Source organism: Corylus avellana, chromosome 5 (genome assembly GCF_965113065.1).
Source record: "Corylus avellana chromosome 5, dhCorAvel1.hap1.2, whole genome shotgun sequence".
NCBI classification, from domain to species: domain Eukaryota; kingdom Viridiplantae; phylum Streptophyta; class Magnoliopsida; order Fagales; family Betulaceae; genus Corylus; species Corylus avellana.
In genome coordinates this window covers 6,672,226-6,695,955 of record NC_142494.1, presented here as the reverse complement: position 1 = coordinate 6,695,955, position 23,730 = coordinate 6,672,226, and the positions used below count along the sequence as shown (strand labels likewise).

The window sequence follows — 23,730 nt, the reverse complement described above, 5'->3', positions numbered from 1 at the left end:
CACGTGTATATCATTTAAAAAAAATTAAGTTCACGTTTTTTTAATTCAAATCAAACTCTCTCTCTCACATTTACTTTTCTTACCAAAGACTAAGAGAGAACGAACTTTAGAAATCAAGATGGAAAAGTCCCACACAGAAATCCTCAAATCCCCATTTAGAATCCTTGGGACCAATACCAACCAAGCTAATTAACACTAAGCACGTACTGCACAATTAACATTATATAACAAGTGCATTAAATAACAATATAAAAATGTAATAAAAACCAAATTGTATTTACAGTTTAACTACATTATAAGTGTAATGGGGCTGGCCTTATAATGTTGCATGGACCGTAATATAAACAATGGCGAGATATTCGGCATTTTTTTGGTTGAAATATATATATATTTTTTTAAGTCAATTATTTTGTTTGTCAGCATGAATGCTTTCAACTATTACATTTCTTCCATACGAAGCGTATATTTATACGAAGCGTATGTTATCATATTATATTTGAATATTGTGTACATGTAAAGCTTTGTTATCTATTTATACATTGATTGTCATTCATTGGTTTGATGGCGTATATTTAAACATTGATTGCATATCTGATACATTGTACAGATTACTAATCCCTCGCTCGTTTATTTCGCAGGGTAGAATGAGTACTCGAGGGAGGACAAAAAGAGGACGAGGGACACTGTCTTCTATGCGACAGACTACAGGTGGACGTGGGTCGAGACCGTTCGACCCTAATGACAATAAGGCGCAGGACATTGCTATGCTACTGAGTCAACAGCCAGGGTATCGACTGATACTTCCAGAGCATGTAGACGAGCAACCCTCTGCGACACATAATTATATCTTCAACATTGAAGATATTCCAGGCTCCTCAAGTCAAATAGACCCGGATTTGCTTGACCCATCCCGTCGGACAGGCCTTACCCAGTTCGGGCAATCTCTGGATTTGTAATCCTCGCCGGCGAATTTGACCTAGTTGGGTCGGTTGCTGCACGACTTTTTTGATCACCCGCCATACAGCAGAGCACGCGTGGATGATAGTGATACGCAGGCCGATGAGGACATTGAGGATGAGACAGATGACTTATTGGACGGCCAGCCTGCTGGACCTGCTGGGCAAGTGTTGGGTGTCAAAGAGGTTCGGACGATAGGTATGTATGCTAGTCAATGTTGCAATATGTATGTATTTGTTTATATATTTTTAGTCTATATATATGCATTCACTTTCGATTAATGTTGGTATTTTTTCATTTTGTGTGTGTTAAACATCAATGCAGATTCACATGATAATATTGAAGTGTTGCATATAAATTCGTCGCACAAGGTATGGGGCATCCCCCTCAGGAAAAGGATTGTGATGGAGTATAATGGATCGTGGCAGCCAGTAGGACTAAGCGAGTCAAAATTTAGATGGGTGATGGGCAAAACTGTCAGGGGCGGGGCTTTCCTCAGGATATCTGATGACTGGTTGAAGGTACCCGACAACACGAAGGAGGATTTGTGGAGCTCATTGATGGTACGTGAAACGTTACGAAATTCTTAATTTACAATCATATGTACATAGCAGCTATTTAACTTATTGTGTGAAACGATTAGTTGATGGGGAAAGTATAATGTACGTGTCATAATTTCTCAATTTCAAACTTATGCAAACGCAGTTCTATATCCCACCTGGCTTGGACATTGCGGCGATCAAGAAGGACGCATTCCGTGACATAGGCAACAAGTTGAGGCATTGGAGACATGACTTTAGAGCGAAACTTCGTATTCAACGAGGTGAGACGCCTGCGATAGTGAAGCAAAGGATGTCCGAGCTCCTTAAAGAGTACAACAGCGCAGACGTGGATATATTGTTGGAGTAATGGTGCGATCCAGCGTATCAAATAGGTCACTAAGTTAATTTTAATTGCGTAGTTTCAGTAACGGTTTAATATTATGAAGAAGTGTCACAAATTAATAACGTATATGAGTTGTGTACGCGTAGGACTATGCTCAGCATATGAGAGAGATACGAGCCAAGAACAACACACCACACTGCACAGGCTCGAAGAGCTTGGCAAGGTTATGCAATAAGAAGGTATGTCTGTCATTTACCATTTATATACATATATATGTCATCATTAATTTAATATACCTACTAACATATGGATCGTGTTGTGGGTTTTTAATTGCAGCTAATTAATACAGGCAAAGCTGTTACGCGAGCGAAGGCTTACATCAAGACCCACCGAAAGACAGACGGTACCTTCCCAAATCGGGAGGTCGAGGCGAGAGTTGTATGTTGTTTACACCCTTCATCTTTTTATTTGTATTTGCGTATAGAAAACTTATTTATGATTAACACATAAATAACAATGATTGGATATAATGTAACATACAGTTGATGCTGGAGGAGCTATTGGAAAACGATCCTGCAGAATTGGTAAACGCTCCTCATGGGACTATTCGGTGGGCACCGAACGACGCATATGCCCAAGCGCACAACTCTAAGCCGGAATATGCGGGTCGTGTTCGGGGGGTTAGTAAGAATATTCTTCCTGCGCCCGGCTACATCTACTCTTACATAAACCATCCTCACAGAACCCAAAAAGCTCCAATGTCCCGCAAATGATTGAAAGAGCACTCGAAGCTGAAAGGGAGCAGCATAGGATACATATGGCTGCACAGTTGGCCCAGCAGAGGGCTGAGATTACTGCGGAGGTGACCCAACAGGTTACCTCACAGATGGCTGTACAGATGGCGGCGTATGAGGCCCGATTTTGTGTGCTTGAGGACTCGAGACATGTCTCCGAGCCGGAGGTGACCAATGTTAGAGCTCCGTAGGACTTAGAGTCCCCAGTCCGTGCGATTGTGAGGTCCTCAGTAGCTAGCGGACCAGGTAAAACTATATTAGTTTTTGTTTTTCTTTACGTAATACGAGTAACTTTTGAAATGACTATCATTTTAATAGTTAATAAATTTGTTTGGTAATCACACTTTGTTCGTATGTTTTTGGAACACATGCATGTGTATAACACATTTATACTGTAATATGTGTAGATGACGTAAGGCTAGAAGCTGAGGATGGCAATCAAAACGAAAACCCACAACGGCCCCCGAGTGGACAAAAGTCTCGCTTATCAAGACATTGTACCATTGGTTCAGTAAGCCCGTATGTATTCATATGACTTATTTCAGACAAGTTATTATCAAATATTTATAAATAGCGTATATACTTAACTCAAAATACTTGAAAATTAGGAATACAAATTAATATGTGTTGTGGTTGTGGAAATGCTGGATACGCGTAGATCATATGTATGCTTCGTAATTTTAGATCATTTTCACAGTTTGAATGGATTATCATTGAAACTATGTATATACCCCGAGGTGTGTGTTGGTAGTGTAGCTATAGCATTGAAGTTATTTATCGTCTGTTCATACACATCACTTAACCTGAATATTGTTAAGTATGACCTTCGTATAGTTTGACGAAGCTAATCGCTTAGGACTTGATGATTCCTGATTGATTGTTCGAGTGTTTGTTTGCTGACTGATTGTTATGTAATCATTTGCAGTGAGTGCGGAGAAGTCAACCCGTCATGATGGTGTTCACCAGATTTTTTGTTGGGGTGTTTGTACGTAATGTATTCACGAATCACTTAAGTTGTATGTTTAAGGTTTTGTTAATGTATATAGTTATAATTATTTGTTTATTAACATTGCTGTTGTATATAGACAATGATGTACATCTATGTATGTTTTTTGGACATGAAATGGATATATGTTGTGGACAATGTTGGGATACGACTTGAGAAATTGATGTATGTTGATAGCAATTAATGATGTATGTTGAGAAATAGATGTACGTATGTTGATAGCAATTGATGATGTATGTTGAGAAATGTATGTTGACAATCAGGTGTACAAATAAACAAATTTTGGAGAAATTAATTTGAAAAAAAAAAAAAAAATTATGCACGAATTAGTAACTTGTCATTTTAGACACATTACTAATACTTAGTAACGTGTCAAAAACTGACATGTTACAAAAAGTTGTAACGTGTTAGTATTGACACGTTACTAATACTTAGTAACATATCAAAAACTGACACGTTACTAAGTAGTAACGTGTCAGTCTTGAAACGTTACTAAACTGGATTTAGCAACATCCAAATTCCTAACACTCCAGACACGTTACTATATACACGTTACTAACATTTAGTAACGTGTTAACAGGGTTAACACGTTACTAAACTACTGTAACTAAATATCAACGTTTTTGTAGTGTCTTTGTGGGTGATGCTCATGGGGTTTCACTTAAACTTCTCCCTCCGTTTGAGTGCGCCGCCGATCTCCTCCACGCCTGCTCCGCTTCCCATCGTCCTCTGCTAGGCCTTTTTCTCGCGCCCCCCCCCACTGCGATGAGCTTCCAACACCCCCTTCCATTTTCAGTTTTAGGCGAGTGAGCGATCGGCTCTTCTTTCCGGCTGCTGTCATCCTCTTAATTAGTGTGTTTTTTTTTTTTGTTTGTTTGTTATTTCCCTGTAATTTTGTCTGCCTTTCCTTTTGTTTTGTTCTTTGTCTTATTTTTTTTCCATGTATCGGTTTTGTTTTTGCTTGTAATAATGCTCGGTCGTCTCTCTCGATATGCCTGCCTGATGCCTTTCGGGGTAGTTAATGTGGTCTAGACCTTTGGGTTTTGGATGTGAACGTTATCCTGGCTTCCGGGTCGAGGATGATGAGTTTTGGCTTGTGGTTCTCTACTCTCAATATCGATGAATAAGAGTTACCTATGCATTGATTTAAGTCTGTTTGGCGCAGATTTGCTATTTTATTTGAAAATTAGTCATAGGTTTGCGGATTTTGTATGAGTTTGGAATGTAATACGTCATCTTTGACACTTGTAATCTCGTAGCTTCGGCTATGGTTGTTTCAGAGCTTTGCTCTGTGTTGTTTGAACTTTATGATCGTTTATCAATGAACGAGATTAAACTGTTTCAAAAAAAGATGATGAAGGGCAAGTAAAGTGTTTTACAAAACCCTATATTTTAGACCCCACAATAATGGAAAGCCTTGGAAGTTTGGACTTTTTTTTTTCTAATCAAAGTTTGGACATATGTGGCATTTAGTCGAGGTTTAGGTTTACAATAGGTCTTGATTGATTGAAGGAGATGTATTACTAGGCAAGTAATGTGTTTTACAAAACCTATATTTCAGATCCCACAATAATGGAAGCCTTGGAAGTTTGGACATTTTTTTTTTTCTAATCAAGGTTTGGACATATGTGGTATTTAGTCGAGATTTAGATTTACAATAGATCTTGAATTGAAGGAGATGTATTAATAATTGTGCAGGCAGTGAGGAGGGGAGAAAAAAGTTGGAAGCAGTACATACAGCTGATTGAAGACACCAAATTTGTTTAGAATAGTATGTAAAACTAGTCTATTGGTCATATCAAGAGAAGAGGGAAGCAAACTCGACAACCTATTTATCCGGCAAAGTTGGCAGTGAGCCAAAGATTTAGAATAAATTTGAATAAAAGATTAATAAAAGATTATTCCAGTTTCATTGGAAGACACATGGTATGTTCGTAACAAATCGATTCTTTATAAATTTTCCCAGAAAGTTTTCAAAAAAAAGGTAATGTTTTCCGTTGCCTAAAAGCAAAGGATCTTGCAAATCTTGTTGATGTGATCGATAACAAGTTACTAGAGAATTGGACCAAAATAAACAATAAGCTTATAATATTTTTTGAATGCAAGTGGCAGTGAGTGCTCTTATTCTGAAAAATTGCTTTTGGTTTATTGCGTTCTGATTTATTAATTATTCTGAAAAGACTAATTATTCAAAAGCAAAAAAACAAAAACCAAAAAGTAAGAGGAAACGCACCCGCGTGGGTCTATGCCTGAGACCCACGTGGGTCTCTGGGTCTCTGGCCAGTGACCCGCGTGGGTCTCTCTGGTCACAGCGTGGGTCTCGGCAAGAATTTTTATTTTTTATATTATTTTATTTTGTTAATTTGAAAATAAGGGTAAATGTAGAATTTTTTTTAAAAGTTAGGGGTATAAACGTTATTGTCTCACTTTTAACGTTTTAAATCTGATGGAGGGATCTAAATTAAGAGTAATTGAAAGTTTAGAAGACTAAATTGAGAGATTTCAAAATGAGTAGAAGTTCGGGGGTATTCAATAAAGTTTTCCCAAAAAGTAATGTTTCCCATTTCCTAAACGCAAATGCATGATTTTATTTTATTTTATTTTTTTAAAACGGTACGAGGGAAATCAATTTTGGCTATCTTATCAAAGTGTGATTATAGTAATACTTACTCGTTAGAAGCCGCACAGAAGGAATTGCTTGATCCCTTAACAAAAATTCAATCCCTAGTTTAAAAAAGGTTATAATTAGCTCACTTGATCAAGCAAATTTGCTCCTAGTACTCCGATGTACTAGAAGATTACATGTGATGTGATTTGGACTTTGAAACGTGAAGAGTGAACCTTTTTGAACCCATGAAATGGGAGCATTTACTAAAGGAAAAAATAAAAATAAAAATAAAATCATAATTTCTCCCTATATTTTCTAAAAATTTCAACTGAATCTAAAGGTTTTCAATTTTGACAATTGGTTTATTGGATTATACTCGTTTTTCAAATTGATTCTTTTAGGGTTATATATGAACCTGATTGTTCATAAAAGCTCAAGGTCAATTCTAATAAACTCAACTCGAATTCATTTCACTTTTCATTTTTTTAAACTTACGGAGTTTGAACAAAAATTTAGATCTGTATATTTATATTCATTTAAAAGTGTAAGCTTCCTAACGTGATAGAGATATTTTGAATTCTTATAATTACAAGTTTTCATATAAATATGTACACTCATGTAATGAATATATATTTACGTAGTAATGCCAAAAATACTATAATTTAGCTGCGGGTTCAAAATCAAGAAAAATCATATTCATTTTCCATTAATAACGTGGGCCTGGAAAAAAAAAAAAAAAAAAAAAGAAAGATAACGTGTATGTATATAGTATCTATCACTTCTAGGACCAGCCAAGGCATGCACCATGCGATTGGACCAAACAATTTTAAACGTTATAAATGGAGTACGCTACAATTCAAACCAAATAAAAAGACATGCAAGTAGTAGAAACCGACCCTACTTGCCTAGATTTGAGGATCTTTGTTCTTTGTTCTTTGTTCTCTACAATCGTCATGAAATAAGTGACAGTTTAACAACTAAAAGGAAGGAAATTAGACATTGCACTTAACTATTCTTTTTTCTTTATACTTTATCAATGCATGACACAACACTCACAATAATACTTACACCAAAAATCCCTACTTGAGCAGATTTCAAGATGTCTAGCGGATGGTGCTCTCGGGTTGGATTCTACAAGTCTTCAATAACACATTGTGTCAAGACCCTATTTGACGTCCTAGCTGACGCTAGTTCAAGAACTTACAATTTTGTCATATCGTTTGTACAATCATTTACATATATATTAATTATTAATTAAACTTGGGATTAACTATTAATGAGCTGCTTTTTAAAAATAAAAATAAAAATAGAACTATTGCCATGCCTATTTTTGAACTCTTTTTTGTTTTGTTTTGTTTTGTTTTTTTTTTTTTTTTCTTGAACTCTTGTACACTCACCATTTGTAAATTGATCATATAAATTTAGTGCACTCAACATGACGTGTCAAAAGTAATATCAGATATTCAGATGTACGTAATTTATTCATACGTATTTTATCGAGTATCTTTTACCAATAAAAGAATATTTAATTTTAAAAGTTGACCGGAAATTATGGGCTTGACTATTTTAAAAACTCTAATTAGACATGGACGAATCGAATTTCCACTACAATAGATTTGTCGGTTGGTTATGCCCTCTTGTTTAAAGAAGTACACCACGTTATTCACAAGTACTTATAATTACTTAATTAATCAGTGTATTAGAAATATTGAAAAGTGGTATTCCATGCCAACCAAACAATTCTTTATATACGTGCATACCATCTTCATTTCATTTGTGCATTTGTGTGTGAGTGAATGAGAAAATGGAACCAAAAGAAACACTGGCAATGGTACAAGGCCAAGCCGAAATTTGGCAACAAATGTTCGGGTTTGTGGATTCTATGGCACTGAAATGTGCTGTGGAGCTCCGCATTGCTGACATTATACACTCTCATGGCGACCCTATTACTTTGCTCCAAATAGCCTCTGGGATTGATTCCTCATCTCCTGATATCCCCTATCTCGCACGTATTATGAGATCACTAGTCCGCAAAAATATCTTCACCGAACATCTTCCACCGGATGGAGGGGAGACGCTCTACGAGTTGACACAAACGTCAAGATGGCTTCTGCATGATGCGGAGCAAAGCCTAGTGCCAATGGTGTTGATGGAGAACCATTTATGGCAACTGGCACCGTGGCATTGCCTTGGCCAATGTGTCAAAGAAGGGGGCATTGCATTCAAGAAGGCCCATGGCTGTGAGATGTGGGACTTTGCATCAAAAAATCCTGAGTTCAACAAGATCTTCAATGATGCCATGGCGTGTACGGCCAAGATTGTGATGGGAGTTGTCCTGGCGGAATACAAAGATGGGTTTGGCTGCGTAGGATCATTGGTGGATGTCGGAGGCGGGACGGGAGGAATGATTGCTGAGATTGTTAAAGCACATCCACACATCAAAGGTATTAACTTTGATCTGCCGCATGTTGTCGCCACAGCACCCGTGCGCCAAGGGGTCTCTCATGTTGGAGGTGACATGTTTGAGGCCATTCCTAATGCCGATGCAATTTTCATGAAGGTATATATATATGTATTTAGTAGTCCATTAGGTTCCACCTTCTTTTGTAGTACACTATTAAACTTTTAGTGCTTCTTTCCACTATAATTGGCAATCCATTAGATCACAATCTACTACTATAAATATTATGGAAAATGCTCACTTACACCTACTTTTAATGTTGGTGCAGTGGGTATTACACGATTGGAGTGACGATCATTGCATAAAGATTTTGAAGAATTGCAGAAAAGCAATACAACAGAAGAGTGGAAAGGTTATCATTGTTGATATTATTCTTGAGAATGATAGTAATGGTTTATTTGATGAGACTCGCATGGCGTTCGATTTGTTGATGATGGCACACACTACTGGCGGAAAGGAGAGAACTGAGCTTGAATGGAAGAAACTATTGGAGGAAGCAGGCTTCCGTCGCTACAAAATCATCAAAATTCCAACCATACCATCTATTATCGAGGCCTATCCTGAGTGACATACAATTGTTGTTGTGAAGATGTTGTCGGCATAACACATGGGTTACTTGATGCCCGGTTTTATTGTAAATGAACAAACCCAATAAAAGAGAAGGAAAAATTAAAAAAAATAAAAAGAACTGATGGCATGAAAATAATTGGGTTTAGTTTATATGGGATTACAATCTCAACTAGGCCAAACCCAATTGTCAGCCTTTACTTTAATTTTGTTTTTAACTTATTGTTATGTTTGGCAGATGTTGCTGTTGTTTAATATTATCTTGTCATCAATATATTCTAATGATTGATCAACCTTTTCCTTTATGGTAGAGAGAGAACAAATCCTAGACCATTAGGCTATGCCCATATTGAATTCCAACTCTGCTATTTAGAAAGATAATCCAATTAAGTACCAAAAAAGAAAAAGAAAAAGAATGATAATCAATTTCAATGATTTAATCGCATGACCTGCCATTTTTTTTTTCCCACAAAATTCAGTCTTCAAAAGCGGGTCATATGCCTCTTAACTGCTATCAATTTTCGTTGGAGCTGCGGGTTCAAAATCACGGAGAATCATATTCATTTTCCATTGATAACGTGCGGGTGCCTAAAAAAAAAAAGAAAAAAAAAAAAGGATTTATGCTTTTGAGGTATAAGGTATTACATTAGATGTATATACATCCAATGAACGGATATCGTACTTCTGTTCATATTTCAGTCCAATATTTTAACGGTATTGCATGTCAAACTAATAAGCAATTGACACCTGTTTCATATTCCCTATTAATATTATTTATTATTTATTTTTTTTGTTTTAGAAAAAAACTTAAAAACAAATCTGGGTGGTTCACTTAGCTTTTGCCAAAAAAAAAAAAGTTTTTGACTTAAAAACTCTATTTTTCGAACATAATTTGAAATATTCTCTTAATAGTCATGTAATCTATATGAGAAGTGCTAGAGAGCTAAACAAATGAATACAAAAATTTTTAAACTGACGTGGCAAATCCTGAGTGACAGACAAGGGAAAGAGAAGAGAAATGCTAAAGGCCCAACTTTTTTGCCCAACAAAAGTTCAACTTTTGCCTTATTTATTTTTAAAAAATAAAATAAAATAAAAAATGAAAAAAATGTTTAAAACAACCCTATCTATTTTTTGTCTTTCTTTTATTTGGTATTTTTTTTAAAATGAAAAATAGTATTTTTCTTCATAATAATGACATTTTCTTAAAAAAAATGACATTATTATGAAAAAAAATATCATTTTTCATTTTTAAAAAAATACCAAATAAAAGAAAGACAAAAAATAGATAGGGTTGCTTTAAACATTTTTTTTCATTTTTTATTTTATTTTATTTTTTAAAAATAAATAAGGCAAAAGTTGGACTTTTGTTGGGCAAAAAAGTTGGGTCCCTATCATTCCTCGAAAGAGAATTGCATTCTTTTAAGAGGCATGATACAAACTCAACTTTTTTGCCCAACATAAGTCCAACTTTTGCTGTACTTTTTTTTTTTTTTTAAATAAATAAATAAAAAGGAAAATGTTAAGGTCACAACATAAATCCAACTTATGACCAACTTCTCTCCTACGTGTCATTTAAAAAAAAAAAAAAAAATTGATAGAGACGATTTTTGGATTCTGAAAATTTGGAAAAAAAGACAATTTGTTTGGTTTCAAATTCAAATTTTTTTTACACGTAAGAGAGAAGTTGGCCATGAATTGAGTTTGTGTTGTGTCCGTATCAAACCTCAACTAAAAAATGGAAAAAATTTCAGAAGCAACCATATCTATTTTTGGTATTTCTTTTATTTAGTATTTAAAAAAATTGAAAAATTGTATTTTTTTTCGTTATAATGTCATTTTTTTTAAGAAAATGTCACCATTATGAAGAAAAATACTATTTTCATTTTTTAAAAAAAAATATCAAAGAAAAGAAGACCAAAAATAAATAGGGTTGTTTTAGATATTTTTTTCATTTTTTATTTTATTTTATTTTATTAAAATTGAATTTAAATGGACAAAAAAAATTAGATTTTTAACATTTTTTTTTTAAAAAAAATTTAAAAGCTCTTGTCACTTGAATTTAAAAAATTTTTCTGACACTTCTCAATTTATATTTGGATCTGGCTTCAATCATGAAGAATCATATTCATCTTCCCTTAATAACGTGGGGATCGATGCCTAGAAAACAAAGAAAAGAAAGATAACGTGTGGATAGTATCTATCACTTCTATGCTAAAGATAACGTGGATAGTATCTATCACTTCTATGCAAAACTTATAAACGTCATAAATGGAGTAGGCCAAAATTCAAAGCAACTGGCCGCAATTTTCTTGATTTGAGGATCTCTTATAATTAATTTGTTCCCTACAATCGGGCAACAACACCAAAATACAGACCAATAGAAAAAAATTAAATTATTAAATTTATTTCTTTATAAAGGTTTAAATATTTTAGATAAGTGGTGATTTAACATTGTATTAGAATCAAATATTATGAGTTTAAAATATAAAATTACAATTTACCCACATTTAAATTAAATATTTTTCGTGTTGAACCTTACCTATTAAAAGAGAATTTTGAGCCTACACGTGATGAAGAAAATTGTTAAAGTATTATTTAAATTAACAAATTTATCTCTTTTTATTAGTTTAAACTTTTATGATACACTACAAAAATTTTTTTTTTTTTTTGACGGGGGGTTTTTGACGTGTCAATGGTATTGACACGTCAAAAACCTCTCTTGACGCGTCGTTTTTGACGTTCATCGACCGTCAAAAGGGTAGGTGTCAAAAAACTGGGGTTTTTGACGTGTCTACAGTGACACGTCAAAAAAATTTTGACGCGTCGAAAATGGCACGTCAAAAAAATATTTTTGACGTGCCGAAATGACACGTCAAGAATATTTTTGACGCGTGAAAATGACACGTCAAAAATATTTTTGACGTGTCAAAATGACACGTCAAGAATATTTTTGACGTGTCAAAATGACACGTCAGAAAAGTTTTTGACGTGTCATTTTGACACGTCAAAAATATTTTGACGTGTCATTTTGACACGTCAAAAATATTCTTGACGTGTCATTTCGGCACGTCAAAAATATTTTGACGTGTCAATCCGGCACGTCAAAAAATTGTACGTGGGGGTTTTTGACGTGTCACACAATTTGACACGTCAAAAATATTTTTTTTTTTTTTTTTAAAATAATTCCAATAATTACAATAAATCCTGATATTACAATAACCAATAATTTCAATATTTGTAATCTACATCCAACATCCAACATTCAAATATTCAATTACAATAATCTACATCCAACATCCAACATTCAAATATTCAATTACAATAATCTACATCCAACATCCAACATCCAATATATATTCAACATCTAATATATATCCAATATATAACCAATATCCAACAACCAATATATATCCAACACAACACAACCAATATATATCAAATATCCAACATCCAATATATATCCAACACAACACAACCAATATATATCCTATATCCAATATCCAACACAACACAACCAATATATATCCTATATCCAATATCCAACACAACACAACCAATATATATCCAATATCCAACACAACCAATATATATCCAATATCCAACATCCAATATATATCCAACACAACACAACCAATATATATCAAATATTCCTATATAATATATATCCAACACAACACAACCAATATATATCCTATATCCTATATCCAATATCCAACACAACACAACCAATATATATCAAATATCCAACATCCAATATATATCCAACATCCAATATATATCCAACACAATATATATCCAATATATATCGAATATCCAACATCCAATATATATCCAACACAACACAACCAATAATATATATATCCAACACAACTTCATTAAACAAGGTAATATATCCAATATATATATCCAACACATATATCCAAGACAACACAATTTCATTAAACAAAATTCTATATCCAATATAGATATCCAACACAACACAACTTCATTAATAATATGTATCCAATATCCAACAAACAAAATTTCAACACACACACTACATTTCAACACAACACATAACAAAACATATATATAAATGAAAAAAACGTTCTAACACAAGGCAAAACAAATATACAATAAAACATTTCTGGAGTATCTACTAGAAATTAGTTTCAATTAGTCTCAACAAGCATATACAAAACATTTCTGGAGTATCTAACAATATACAAAACAACAAACAGTGTTGACCAGCCCTATGGTGCTCTACTCAACACAATCATCCTCCAACTCCTAATTTGCATTACCTGCGAATTAATTGTGAACCAATAATAATCAATACAAAAATTAGAAATTATTCTATAATACGATGCAAATATACGTAAGTTTTAAAATGAACCGCTGTAACTAGGGGTTTGTAACAGTTATTCTAATAGTGAACAATTGTTAGAAAAACAAAATAAAATATAGAATTACCTCTCGGGGGCGCAGACCCAGACGTCGACCCGAACATTGCCTCGAGCTGGCGGAAACGAGCCTCAAAAATGTCATCTTTCTCTGCTATCTGGGCTTTTTGTGCTTCAATCTGCCTCGCCATCTCATCCATTGCACTTTTTTGTGCTGCCCGCTCCTCTTCAAGTTCTCTGATTCTATCTGTCATCTGTGAGAACGAGGAGCTCCAGGAATTTTGAGACCGTGTCTGGGACGGTGTATAGTATGAATGTATGCTGCCCCGCACCGGCAGCACATTCGCACCCAGCTGGCGGACCCTACCAGCATACTCCGGCTTATTTCCATGTGCCTGAGCATACGCGTCATTAGGTGTCCACCGTACCGTCCCTTCCGTCACGGTATCAGTATTTGCCGGGTCAGTGGCCGCCAATTCCTGCATCAGCTCCTGTACATTAAAAAACAAGTTAGTATCTCGTATATATAAGGAACGTTAATATATATGCTTGAGTACTTACACATCTTTCTCTGACCACGTCATTCGGATAGCCACCTTCCTTGTATGTGTGAGTCTTGATGTAACTTTCCGCTCAAGTTGGAGGAGTGCCCCCCGCGTCTACGGTCTGCATACAAAAAAAAACATAAGACGTGTTTTTGACTTAAACAACCGATTATATATGTATATAAGTACCTCTTGATGTGTCACTCTAGCATAGCTCATCGACCCAGTGCAGTGAGGCGTGTTGTTTTTTGCTCGCAATTCTTTCATCTTGGCAGCATACTCCTACATGTATATAAGTCTTAAAATGTCAGGCCTAACCCAATTAGAATTAATGAAACTACAATTAATTCCACTAGCCAATTGCTGAAAACACTCCTGACGTACCTGATTTTTCGGGTCGCACCATCTCGCCAACAAGACATTCAAGTCCACTGGGTCGTATCTCCTAACGGCATCTTCACCCATTCTCGCCTTCACTGAGTCTGGAGTATCACCCGCTTGAATTTTTAATGATTTTTTTACAGAGTGTCTCCAACTCTTCAGCTTTGTGCCCATATCTTTGAAGGCGTCCCTTTTAATCGCCTCAATATTGTATTCAGGCGGCATGTAGAACTGAGTCTGCATATATAAATCAAACAAATTACAAATATAATTGCACACTTTAATGTTTAAAATATTGAAATACATATGCTAAAATATGAGGAAAAATGTAACCATACCATAAGGGTGTCCCATATATCTTCCTTCGCACGAGGATGTACATGCTCCCATTCATCCCGGAGCTTAACATAAGTCCCTGCCCTTATGACGTTCCCGGCCTCCCTTCTGAATTTCATCCCGCTAAACCCTACGGGCTGCCATGCTTTATTGTACTCGCAGACAATTTTTTGGCCAAGGGGGACCTCCAGAAGTGTTTGATGGTGGGATGTCCACCACCTGAAATTGGGTGCTCCCGTCTCCCCTGGTACCTAACACATTAATAATTGCAAAATTTATTAATTTCAAATTTAATACTAACTACATAAATTTTATACATATTCAAACTGAGTTTTTTAAACATATATACTTACTTATTGTCCGGAGTTTTCGACCGCCCAACACTTCTGGAGGATCTTCGGCCTCCAAGTCACCTGAGCCATCATCCGCATGCTCCCCATAGTATTGTGTCTCGCTATCATCTGGCTGCGATGGCTCACTGTATGGTATACCCGTGTTCAACTCATGGGGAAAAATCATCTCTACCTCACCATGTCCACATACACCTAACTCGCTCATGGTAGGACATGGAGTGCCAAGATCATAGGGAACCGGCTGAGACCCTTCCCCATGCTCAGGGAGCAAGGGTCTATACCCCTGGTCGTCTATCTGTGGAGACCGTCGTCGTCTACTCTTCCCCCGCGTACTCATGTCAACCTGCAAAACACATAATATACTCAATTAATTATGTATATAATAGATAAAAAAGTCACCAATATAACCAATCAATGTAGAAAGAAATAACATTAAATACGTCAAAATAAATGTGAACGATATATATTATTAAAGTTTTAAATTTTTTTAAATCACATACGGATCTAAGTCTTGTCGGATGTAGTCAATGTCATCCTGGGGATCCACTTCATTACTGCTAGTCATGCGGAGCGGCTCACACTCGTGGTAGCTGACACTTTCATCATCAGAACCTTCACCTTGTCCAACGTCGTATACGTTCCTAGGTTTAGTTCTTACAACACAAGCCCAATCAGGGTCCCTTTCATCTTGGACGTAAAAGACTTGGTCAACTTGTGACGTTAGCACATACGGCTCATCAGTAATTTCCTGGCCCCGGTGGACAAGGTTTTTGAAGCTGACAAGGAGTATGCCATACTCGTCAACTTTGTACCCCCTGTCCCTCGTGTTATCCGCCCAATCGCACTTGAACAAAACATACCTAGTCCTGTCGAAGTACTCCACCTCAATTATTTCCGTCAACTTTCCATAGTACGTTTCACCATCAACTGTTGGCACGCACACCCCGCTATTCTGGGTCCTTTTTCCAGCATCGCATGCAATAGTGCGAAACAGCTTTCCATTAATCACATATCTGTTATATCTAGTCGCTGTGGCCTTCGGCCCTCTACAATGCATTACCAGTTTGTGACCTAATTCCTTCCTTTGTCGATCGTCCAATCGATCGACCTGTAAGCACATACGTAAAAATTGACCATAAGAAAGTTTCTTTAGTTGTTATGAATCAACAACTAAATATAATGGGTCAGTAACAGTTAAACGTCACGGTAGTCTTACGTAGTCACGGTACCAATCGGCGAATAGCGCATGATGTTGGGTTTCAAACTGATCCTCCGTCGTTCGCCCCCTACTGCATGAACGCCTAAGTGTATCCATGTGCACCCTACAATACAACGTTTCAATTATATTATAATTCACAACTAAGGGTTCAAGGTCATATTGAACTTGTATACACTACTAACACGACTTACGTCCGTAGTTGAAGGAACTCATCCGAGTTAAAAATAATGTATCGGTGAATTTGTGTCAATGTGACACGGTCGAGGATAACTCGTGTTCCCGCCCCCTTTGAACCATCTGGGTTTCTTACAGTCCTATTGTGAAATGTTGATGCGTGGTCTAGATACCTTGAGCAGAACGCAACCAACTCCGTTGCTATGTAGCCCTCCGCAATGCATCCCTCAGGAGCCGCTTTATTGCGGACATTAGATTTGAACACCCCAAGACTTCTACATACGATCATAATTCATTCATTATAATTAGTGACGATTTAATATAAAATAAAAATTCATAAATATGAATATTAGTAAAGCTATTTTACCTCTCTGCCGGATACATCCACCTATATTGTACCGGTCCACCTAGTCGGCATTCACGGACAAGATGCACGACCAAGTGAACCATCACAGTAAAAAAGCTTGGGGGAAAGACCCTTTCCATCTGGCACAAAGTAACATAAATGTCACCCTCTAATCGGTCCATATCATCTCGTGTCAATGACGTTGAACATATGCCCTTGAAGAATGCAGAAATCCCGACAAGTGGTCTTACCACGTTTCCTGGCAATGATCCACGCAATGCAATAGGGAGAAGTTGTTGCATAATTACGTGACTATCATGGCTCTTCAACCCGAATATCGTACAATCACTAAGTCGTACACATCGAGAAATATTAGAGGCATATCCGTCCGGCACCCTTACATTTCGAAGCACTTTCAAAAACTGAGTTTTCTCTTCCTTAGACATCGTGTGACAAGCTGCGGGCATATATGTTTTACCATCCTCGCCTGTGTACGGATGAAGTGTATGTCTCAACCCCATTTCTTGCAAGTCTGTGCGGGCTTGGATGTTGTCCTTTGTTTTCTTTGGAATGTCTAGTATTGTACCAAGAATGTTGTCCATCACATTTTTCTCAATGTGCATGACATCAAGATTGTGCCGTAATAGATTATCTTTCCAATACGGCAACCTAAAGAAAACACTTTTCTTCTTCCACAACACGTTAGCAGTACTAGTATCGCCTTCTCTTTCTGTCGCCCCACTCTTCTTTCGTTTCTTGTCTTTTTTCTTTTTATCCGCCCTTGCCTTACCGGCATTCTCATCTCCATATGCCATATCTTGCAATTGTCTAAGAATTTCATCTCCACTTGGCACATCTGGGGCACATTCAAATTCTTGTTTGCCGTCAAATGTTGTTCTATTTCTCCTCCACGGATGATCAATAGGCAAGTATCGCCTGTGCCCCATATAACAAAATTTCCTGCCGTGCTTTAATCGCCTGGACCTCGTCGAGTACATACAGCAGGGACATGCCTTCTCACCCCTGTTAGGCCACCCAGACAAATCTGCGTATGCCGGGAAGTCATTAATTGTCCACATCAACTGGGCTCGTAGCACAAAATTCTTTTTTTTGGACACGTCAAATGTGCGAATACCTACAGTCCATAATTCTTGTAACTCCTCAATTAAGGGTTGTAGGTAGACATCTAGATCCATTCCAGGTGACTTTGGGCCCGGGATTATCAGCGATAGTATAAATGAAGTTTGTTTTATGCACGTCCAAGGAGGCAAGTTGTACGGTACAAGCATTACAGGCCAAGTGCTGTGGGATGTGCTCATGTTTCCGAATGGATTAAATCCATCCGAGGTTAGTCCAAGCCTGACGTTCCTGCTGTCCGCCGAGAAGTCTGGATGCAAATTATCAAATGCCCTCCACGCTTCACCATCGGCCGGATGCCTCAATACACCGTCCTTAGTCCGGCCTTCTGCATGCCACCTCATGTAAGGAGCAGTATGCTCTGGCATAAACAATCTCTGTAGCCGTGGTATAAGTGGAAACCACCGCAACACCTTCACCGGGCGTTTCTTACTCGATGAAATGGGTTGCCCATCCTCATCCAACTGAATTTCATCCTTCCACTTAGATACTCCACAAACAGCACATGTATCCAAATCCTTATTGTTCTTCCAAAATATCATACAATTATTAGGACACGCCGGTATCTTCTCATACCCGAGGCCCATGTCCCTTAGAAACTTTTTTGCCTCATATGTATTAACCGGCAAAGCTTCATCACTAGGAGGCAACAACTGATTGATGAACTCAAGAAAAGATGAAAATATTGTGTTACTAAGTCCGCCAACACACTTTAAATTGTACAGATGTACAGTAGCACTAAGCTTGCTATGTTTGGTCCCATCATGAAGTGGCTTCTCTGCCTTCTTAAGCAAGTTACTGTACTTTACTCTGTCACTGTCGTCGGCCTCTTCATTCACAGTTTCTTCATTCCCCTGCACCGCAACTTCAGGCTCACAATTGTCTTCCATGACATCGTGCATGCCGAATAGATCACGCAACATTGACCGCATGTTTTCACCCTGTGCTGCGCCTAAACCCTGATCCGTGTTCGTGGTAGACGACGTAGAGACTGCAACAGGATCCCGAACAGGCCTCTCCCCGTGATAATACCAAATTCTGTATGCAATCATTATTCCCTTACCCCCTGTCAAATGGTCAAATACCAAATCCGGCGAGTGGCGCTGCTTATTACGACACACCTTACAGGGGCAGTGAATTTTTCCATCAGGGATTGTGCAGTTCCTAACTGCAAAGTCCACGAATGATCTACACCCGTCTCTGTATTCCCTTGTACCCCTAGACTGTGTCATCCAACTCTTGTCCATAGCTTTAAGTACTGAGACCCTAACTGAATAAATTAAATAAATCTAAGTTAGTTACTTAGATGTTCTTTTATTTTTTGTGGTTCTTTAACTACATCGTTATAATTTTTTTATTTTCACTTTTAATAAACAAACACATAAATTGACTTTTAATTATAACATCTACATAATCTTAATGTGCAAAACCTAAGTAAATTACATATGGGCACCCTAAATAAACTACATATAGCTAGTTAGGTTAAATGTTGGTTTTCTTTTTTTCGTTTAATAAACCATTTATGCATTTGTATGGAAAGTGTAGATGAAATCCAATATCCAGCTTCAATTCAAATGTTCGTTGTTTTTTACTTTATACGTACGCATATTAGGAATGACATACTTAATTATTATAAGTTTTGTAAATGTAAACATTCACATACGAATCATATATATAGATATGCCGTTGTTAATCAAAACCTACACAAAATATGGGTCTACATCTAAATGCAAAATTCTCCAGAAAAACATAATTTCAAACTACCAAGGTACGTAATTGTACATGCATGCATGCAAATACATTAAACAATATTCTCACCATATACAAACCAAACATGTCAAACTATTCAAATATATTACAAAACATATATCTTAAACAAATAAATTACTTACTTAACCTATAAAATTAATTTACATTGTAAATTACATTTTTTTTATATAAATTAATTAATTATCTATTAAATAATTTAATTAATATATATATAATTAATCTATAAATATATAATCTGTATATATATATTTGCAGATTATGTATATATATATATATATATATATATATATAGATATAGATATTACGAAATATATAATCACATATATAATCAGATATATAAACCTATATATAATTTTCTGTGTATATATATATATGTATATAAACCCATATATATATATATATATATACCTGATTTTCGAGTAGGAGAACGAGTGAGAGCGTGAGAGAGCCTTCCGAACTTGAGGTTGTGGTCGCCGGAGGGAGTAACGGCGGTGACGTGCGCCGGCGAGAGAGAGAGAGCCACCGAGGGGGAGAAAACCACGTGAAAAATGCTGCAGAGGCGAGTTGAGGTTGGCTGGGTTGAAGGAGAAAAACGAAAATGGGTGTTGAGGGTTTCAGGCGGAGGCTTGAAATGGCTTGGGCGCTGTGAGAGAAAGAAATGGGAGAGAAGAAGATGCAGGGGATGACGTGGCAGGAGGGAAAAAAAAGAAGAAAGGAAGGCGCTGCAGCTAGCCTGCAGGAGACGACGTGCAGGGGAAGGCGCTGCAGAAAAAATGCGCGCCTTCCCGAGGAGCTTTTTGACGTGCCACATTGGCACGTCAAGAACCTTTTTGACGTGCCACATGTGGCACGTCAAAAAGGTTCTTAACGTGCCACTTGGCACGTCAAGCCCATATATCCGTTTTTTTAATTTTTAATAAATTTAATTATAATTATATAATAAAAACTTATTTCTACTAACATTTTATTTCTTTTATTATATAATTTTTTCATCTTATATAACATATTATTCATTCTCTCCAATTAGAATTAAATAGATAATAAATAAATAAACAAATTAATATTCTAGATGTATAGATATATAATTAAATGTATCAACTAACCGGCCGCATATGTTGTGTTTGTCGAGTTCGTATGAGGTTTGCAGGTCTTATAAAAATAAATGTATCGAATATGACCCATATATTTTTAGAAAAATAATATGGGTACCTATCATATTAATATCAATAGACTGATCAATTTAAGCATGCAGCATATATATATATATATATATATATATATATATATATATACCAACTTCATTTATACTAATATGATAAACTATATATAATTTTCCTACCCAATCAAAATTAATTTTCTATGCCAATTAACATTCAAGTGTTGTTTATTACATATTTGTTTATATCATAATTAAGATCATTTTCGATATATATATACATATACATATATACATATATATATATATATATATATATATATATAAAATGAAAATTAAATGGTTTTTTGACGTGTCATGCTTGACACGTCAAAAGTTTTTGACGTGCCATGCATGACACGTCAAAAGTTTTTGACGTGCCAAACATGGCACGTCAAAAACTTATGATATATATATATATTCTTATTCTTATTTAAACTATTTTCATAAAATTGTATTTATTTAAATGTTATTAAAATAGTATTTACTCTATCATATATATAAATATATATTTATTCTCTCCAATTAGAATTAAATAGATAATAAATAAATAAACAAATTAATATTCTAGATGTATAGATATATAATTAAATGTATCAACTAACCGGCCGCATATGTTGTGTTTGTCGAGTTCATATGAAGTTTGCAGGTCTTATAAAAATAAATGTATCGAATATGACCCATATATTTTTAGAAAAATAATATGGGTACCTATCATATTAATATCAATAGACTGATCAATTTAAGCATGCAGCATATATATATATATATATATATATATATATATATATATATATACCAACTTCATTTATACTAATATGATAAACTATATATAATTTTCCTACCCAATCAAAATTAATTTTCTATGCCAATTAACATTCAAGTGTTGTTTATTACATATTTGTTTATATCATAATTAAGATCATTTTCGATATATATATACATATACATATATATATATATATATATATATATATATAACTAAAATGAAAATTAATATGGTTTTTTGACGTGTCATGCTTGACACGTCAAAAGTTTTTGACGTGCCATGCATGACACGTCAAAAGTTTTTGACGTGCCAAACATGGCACGTCAAAAACTTATGATATATATATATATTCTTATTCTTATTTAAACTATTTTCATAATATTGTATTTATTTAAATGTTATTAAAATAGTATTTACTCTATCATATATATAAATATATATTTATTCTCTCCAATTAGAATTAATTAGATAATAAATAAATAAACAAATTAATATTCTAGATGTATAGATATATAATTAAATGTATCAACTAACCGGCCGCATATGTTGTGTTTGTCGAGTTCCTATGAGGTTTGCAGGTCTTATAAAATATATGGGGGTTTTTTTTTTTTATTCTCAAATTAATTTTAATTGGAGAGAATAAATATATATATATATATATATATATATGATAGAGTAAATACTATTTCAATAACATTTAAATAAATAAAATTTTATGAAAATAGTTTAAATAAGATAATATATATATATATATATATATATATATATATATATATTATATAGGGTTTTGACGTGCCATGTTTGGCACGTCAAAACCCTATAATTACTAATTATATATATTATATTATTTAAATCATTATAAATGATATTCACAATTTAATTATATTAAAATTATGTTAACTCTATCATATATTTACTCTATCCAATTACAAATAACTAGAGAAAAAATAAATTAGTATTCTAGACGTATAGATAATTAGACGTATCAACTGACCGACAACATATGTTTCGTTGGCCGATCGAGTTCATGTGAGGTTTGCGGGTCTTATAAAATAAATGCATCGAGTATGTTTTATATATTTTTAGAAAAATAATATGTGTAGCTATCATATTAATATTAATAGACTAATCAATTTAAGCATACAAAATATATATATATATATATATATATATATATATATATATATATACCAACTTCATTTATACTAATATGATAAACTATATATAATTTTCCTATCCAATCAAAATTAATTTTCTATGCCAATTAACATTAAGTGTTGTTTATTACATATTTTTTTATATCATAATTAAAATTATTTTTGATATATATATATATATATATATATATATACGTATATATATATATACAATTAATATAAAACTATTGACGTGTCATTCTTGACACGTCAATAGTTTTTGACGTGCCATGCATGACACGTCAAAAGTTTTTGACGTGCCAAACATAGCACGTCAAAAACTTATATAATATATATATATATATATATATATATATATATATATATTATCTTATTTAAACTATTTTCATAAAATTTTATTTATTTAAATGTTATTGAAATAGTATTTACTCTATCATATATATATATTTATTCTCTCCAATTAAAATTAATTAGAGAATAAAAAAAAAACCCCATATATTCTAGATGTATAGATATATAATTAAATGTATCAACTAACCGGCCGCATATATTGTGTTTGTCGAGTTCATATGAGTTTTGCAGGTCTTATAAAATAAATGCATCGAGTATGTTTTATATATTTATAGAAAAATAATATGTGTAGCTATCATATTAATATTAATAGACTGATCAATTTACGCATGCA

At 34.7% G+C, this 23,730-nt stretch overlaps 2 protein-coding genes and 2 non-coding genes across 4 annotated transcripts; 2 read left to right on the top strand and 2 right to left on the bottom strand.

Annotated features, from left to right (window-relative positions):
- The first annotated feature begins 8,054 nt into the window (after positions 1 to 8,054).
- On the top strand, positions 8,055 to 9,329 carry LOC132183011 (desmethylxanthohumol 6'-O-methyltransferase-like). The gene is made up of 2 exons (XM_059596396.2): positions 8,055 to 8,810; positions 8,980 to 9,329. The coding sequence occupies exons 1-2, from the start codon at positions 8,055 to 8,057 to the stop codon at positions 9,277 to 9,279; spliced, it is 1,056 nt and encodes a 351-aa protein (XP_059452379.2). The 3' UTR covers positions 9,280 to 9,329.
- Positions 9,330 to 12,221: 2,892 nt separating this feature from the next.
- LOC148585311 (small nucleolar RNA SNORD90) lies at positions 12,222 to 12,326 on the top strand. The gene has a single exon (XR_015912595.1). It is a non-coding gene; the product is annotated as a small nucleolar RNA SNORD90 (small nucleolar RNA).
- On the bottom strand, positions 12,227 to 12,331 carry LOC148585310 (small nucleolar RNA SNORD90). Its single transcript, XR_015912596.1, has one exon. It is a non-coding gene; the product is annotated as a small nucleolar RNA SNORD90 (small nucleolar RNA).
- A 2,472-nt stretch (positions 12,332 to 14,803) lies between these two features.
- Positions 14,804 to 19,401, bottom strand: LOC148585309 (uncharacterized). The gene is made up of 6 exons (XM_088516704.1): positions 17,039 to 19,401; positions 16,689 to 16,946; positions 16,495 to 16,600; positions 15,779 to 16,386; positions 15,279 to 15,403; positions 14,804 to 14,826 (listed from the first exon to the last, which is right to left on the bottom strand). The coding sequence occupies exons 1-6, from the start codon at positions 19,399 to 19,401 to the stop codon at positions 14,804 to 14,806; spliced, it is 3,483 nt and encodes a 1,160-aa protein (XP_088372830.1).
- Between the last annotated feature and the right edge of the window lie 4,329 nt (positions 19,402 to 23,730).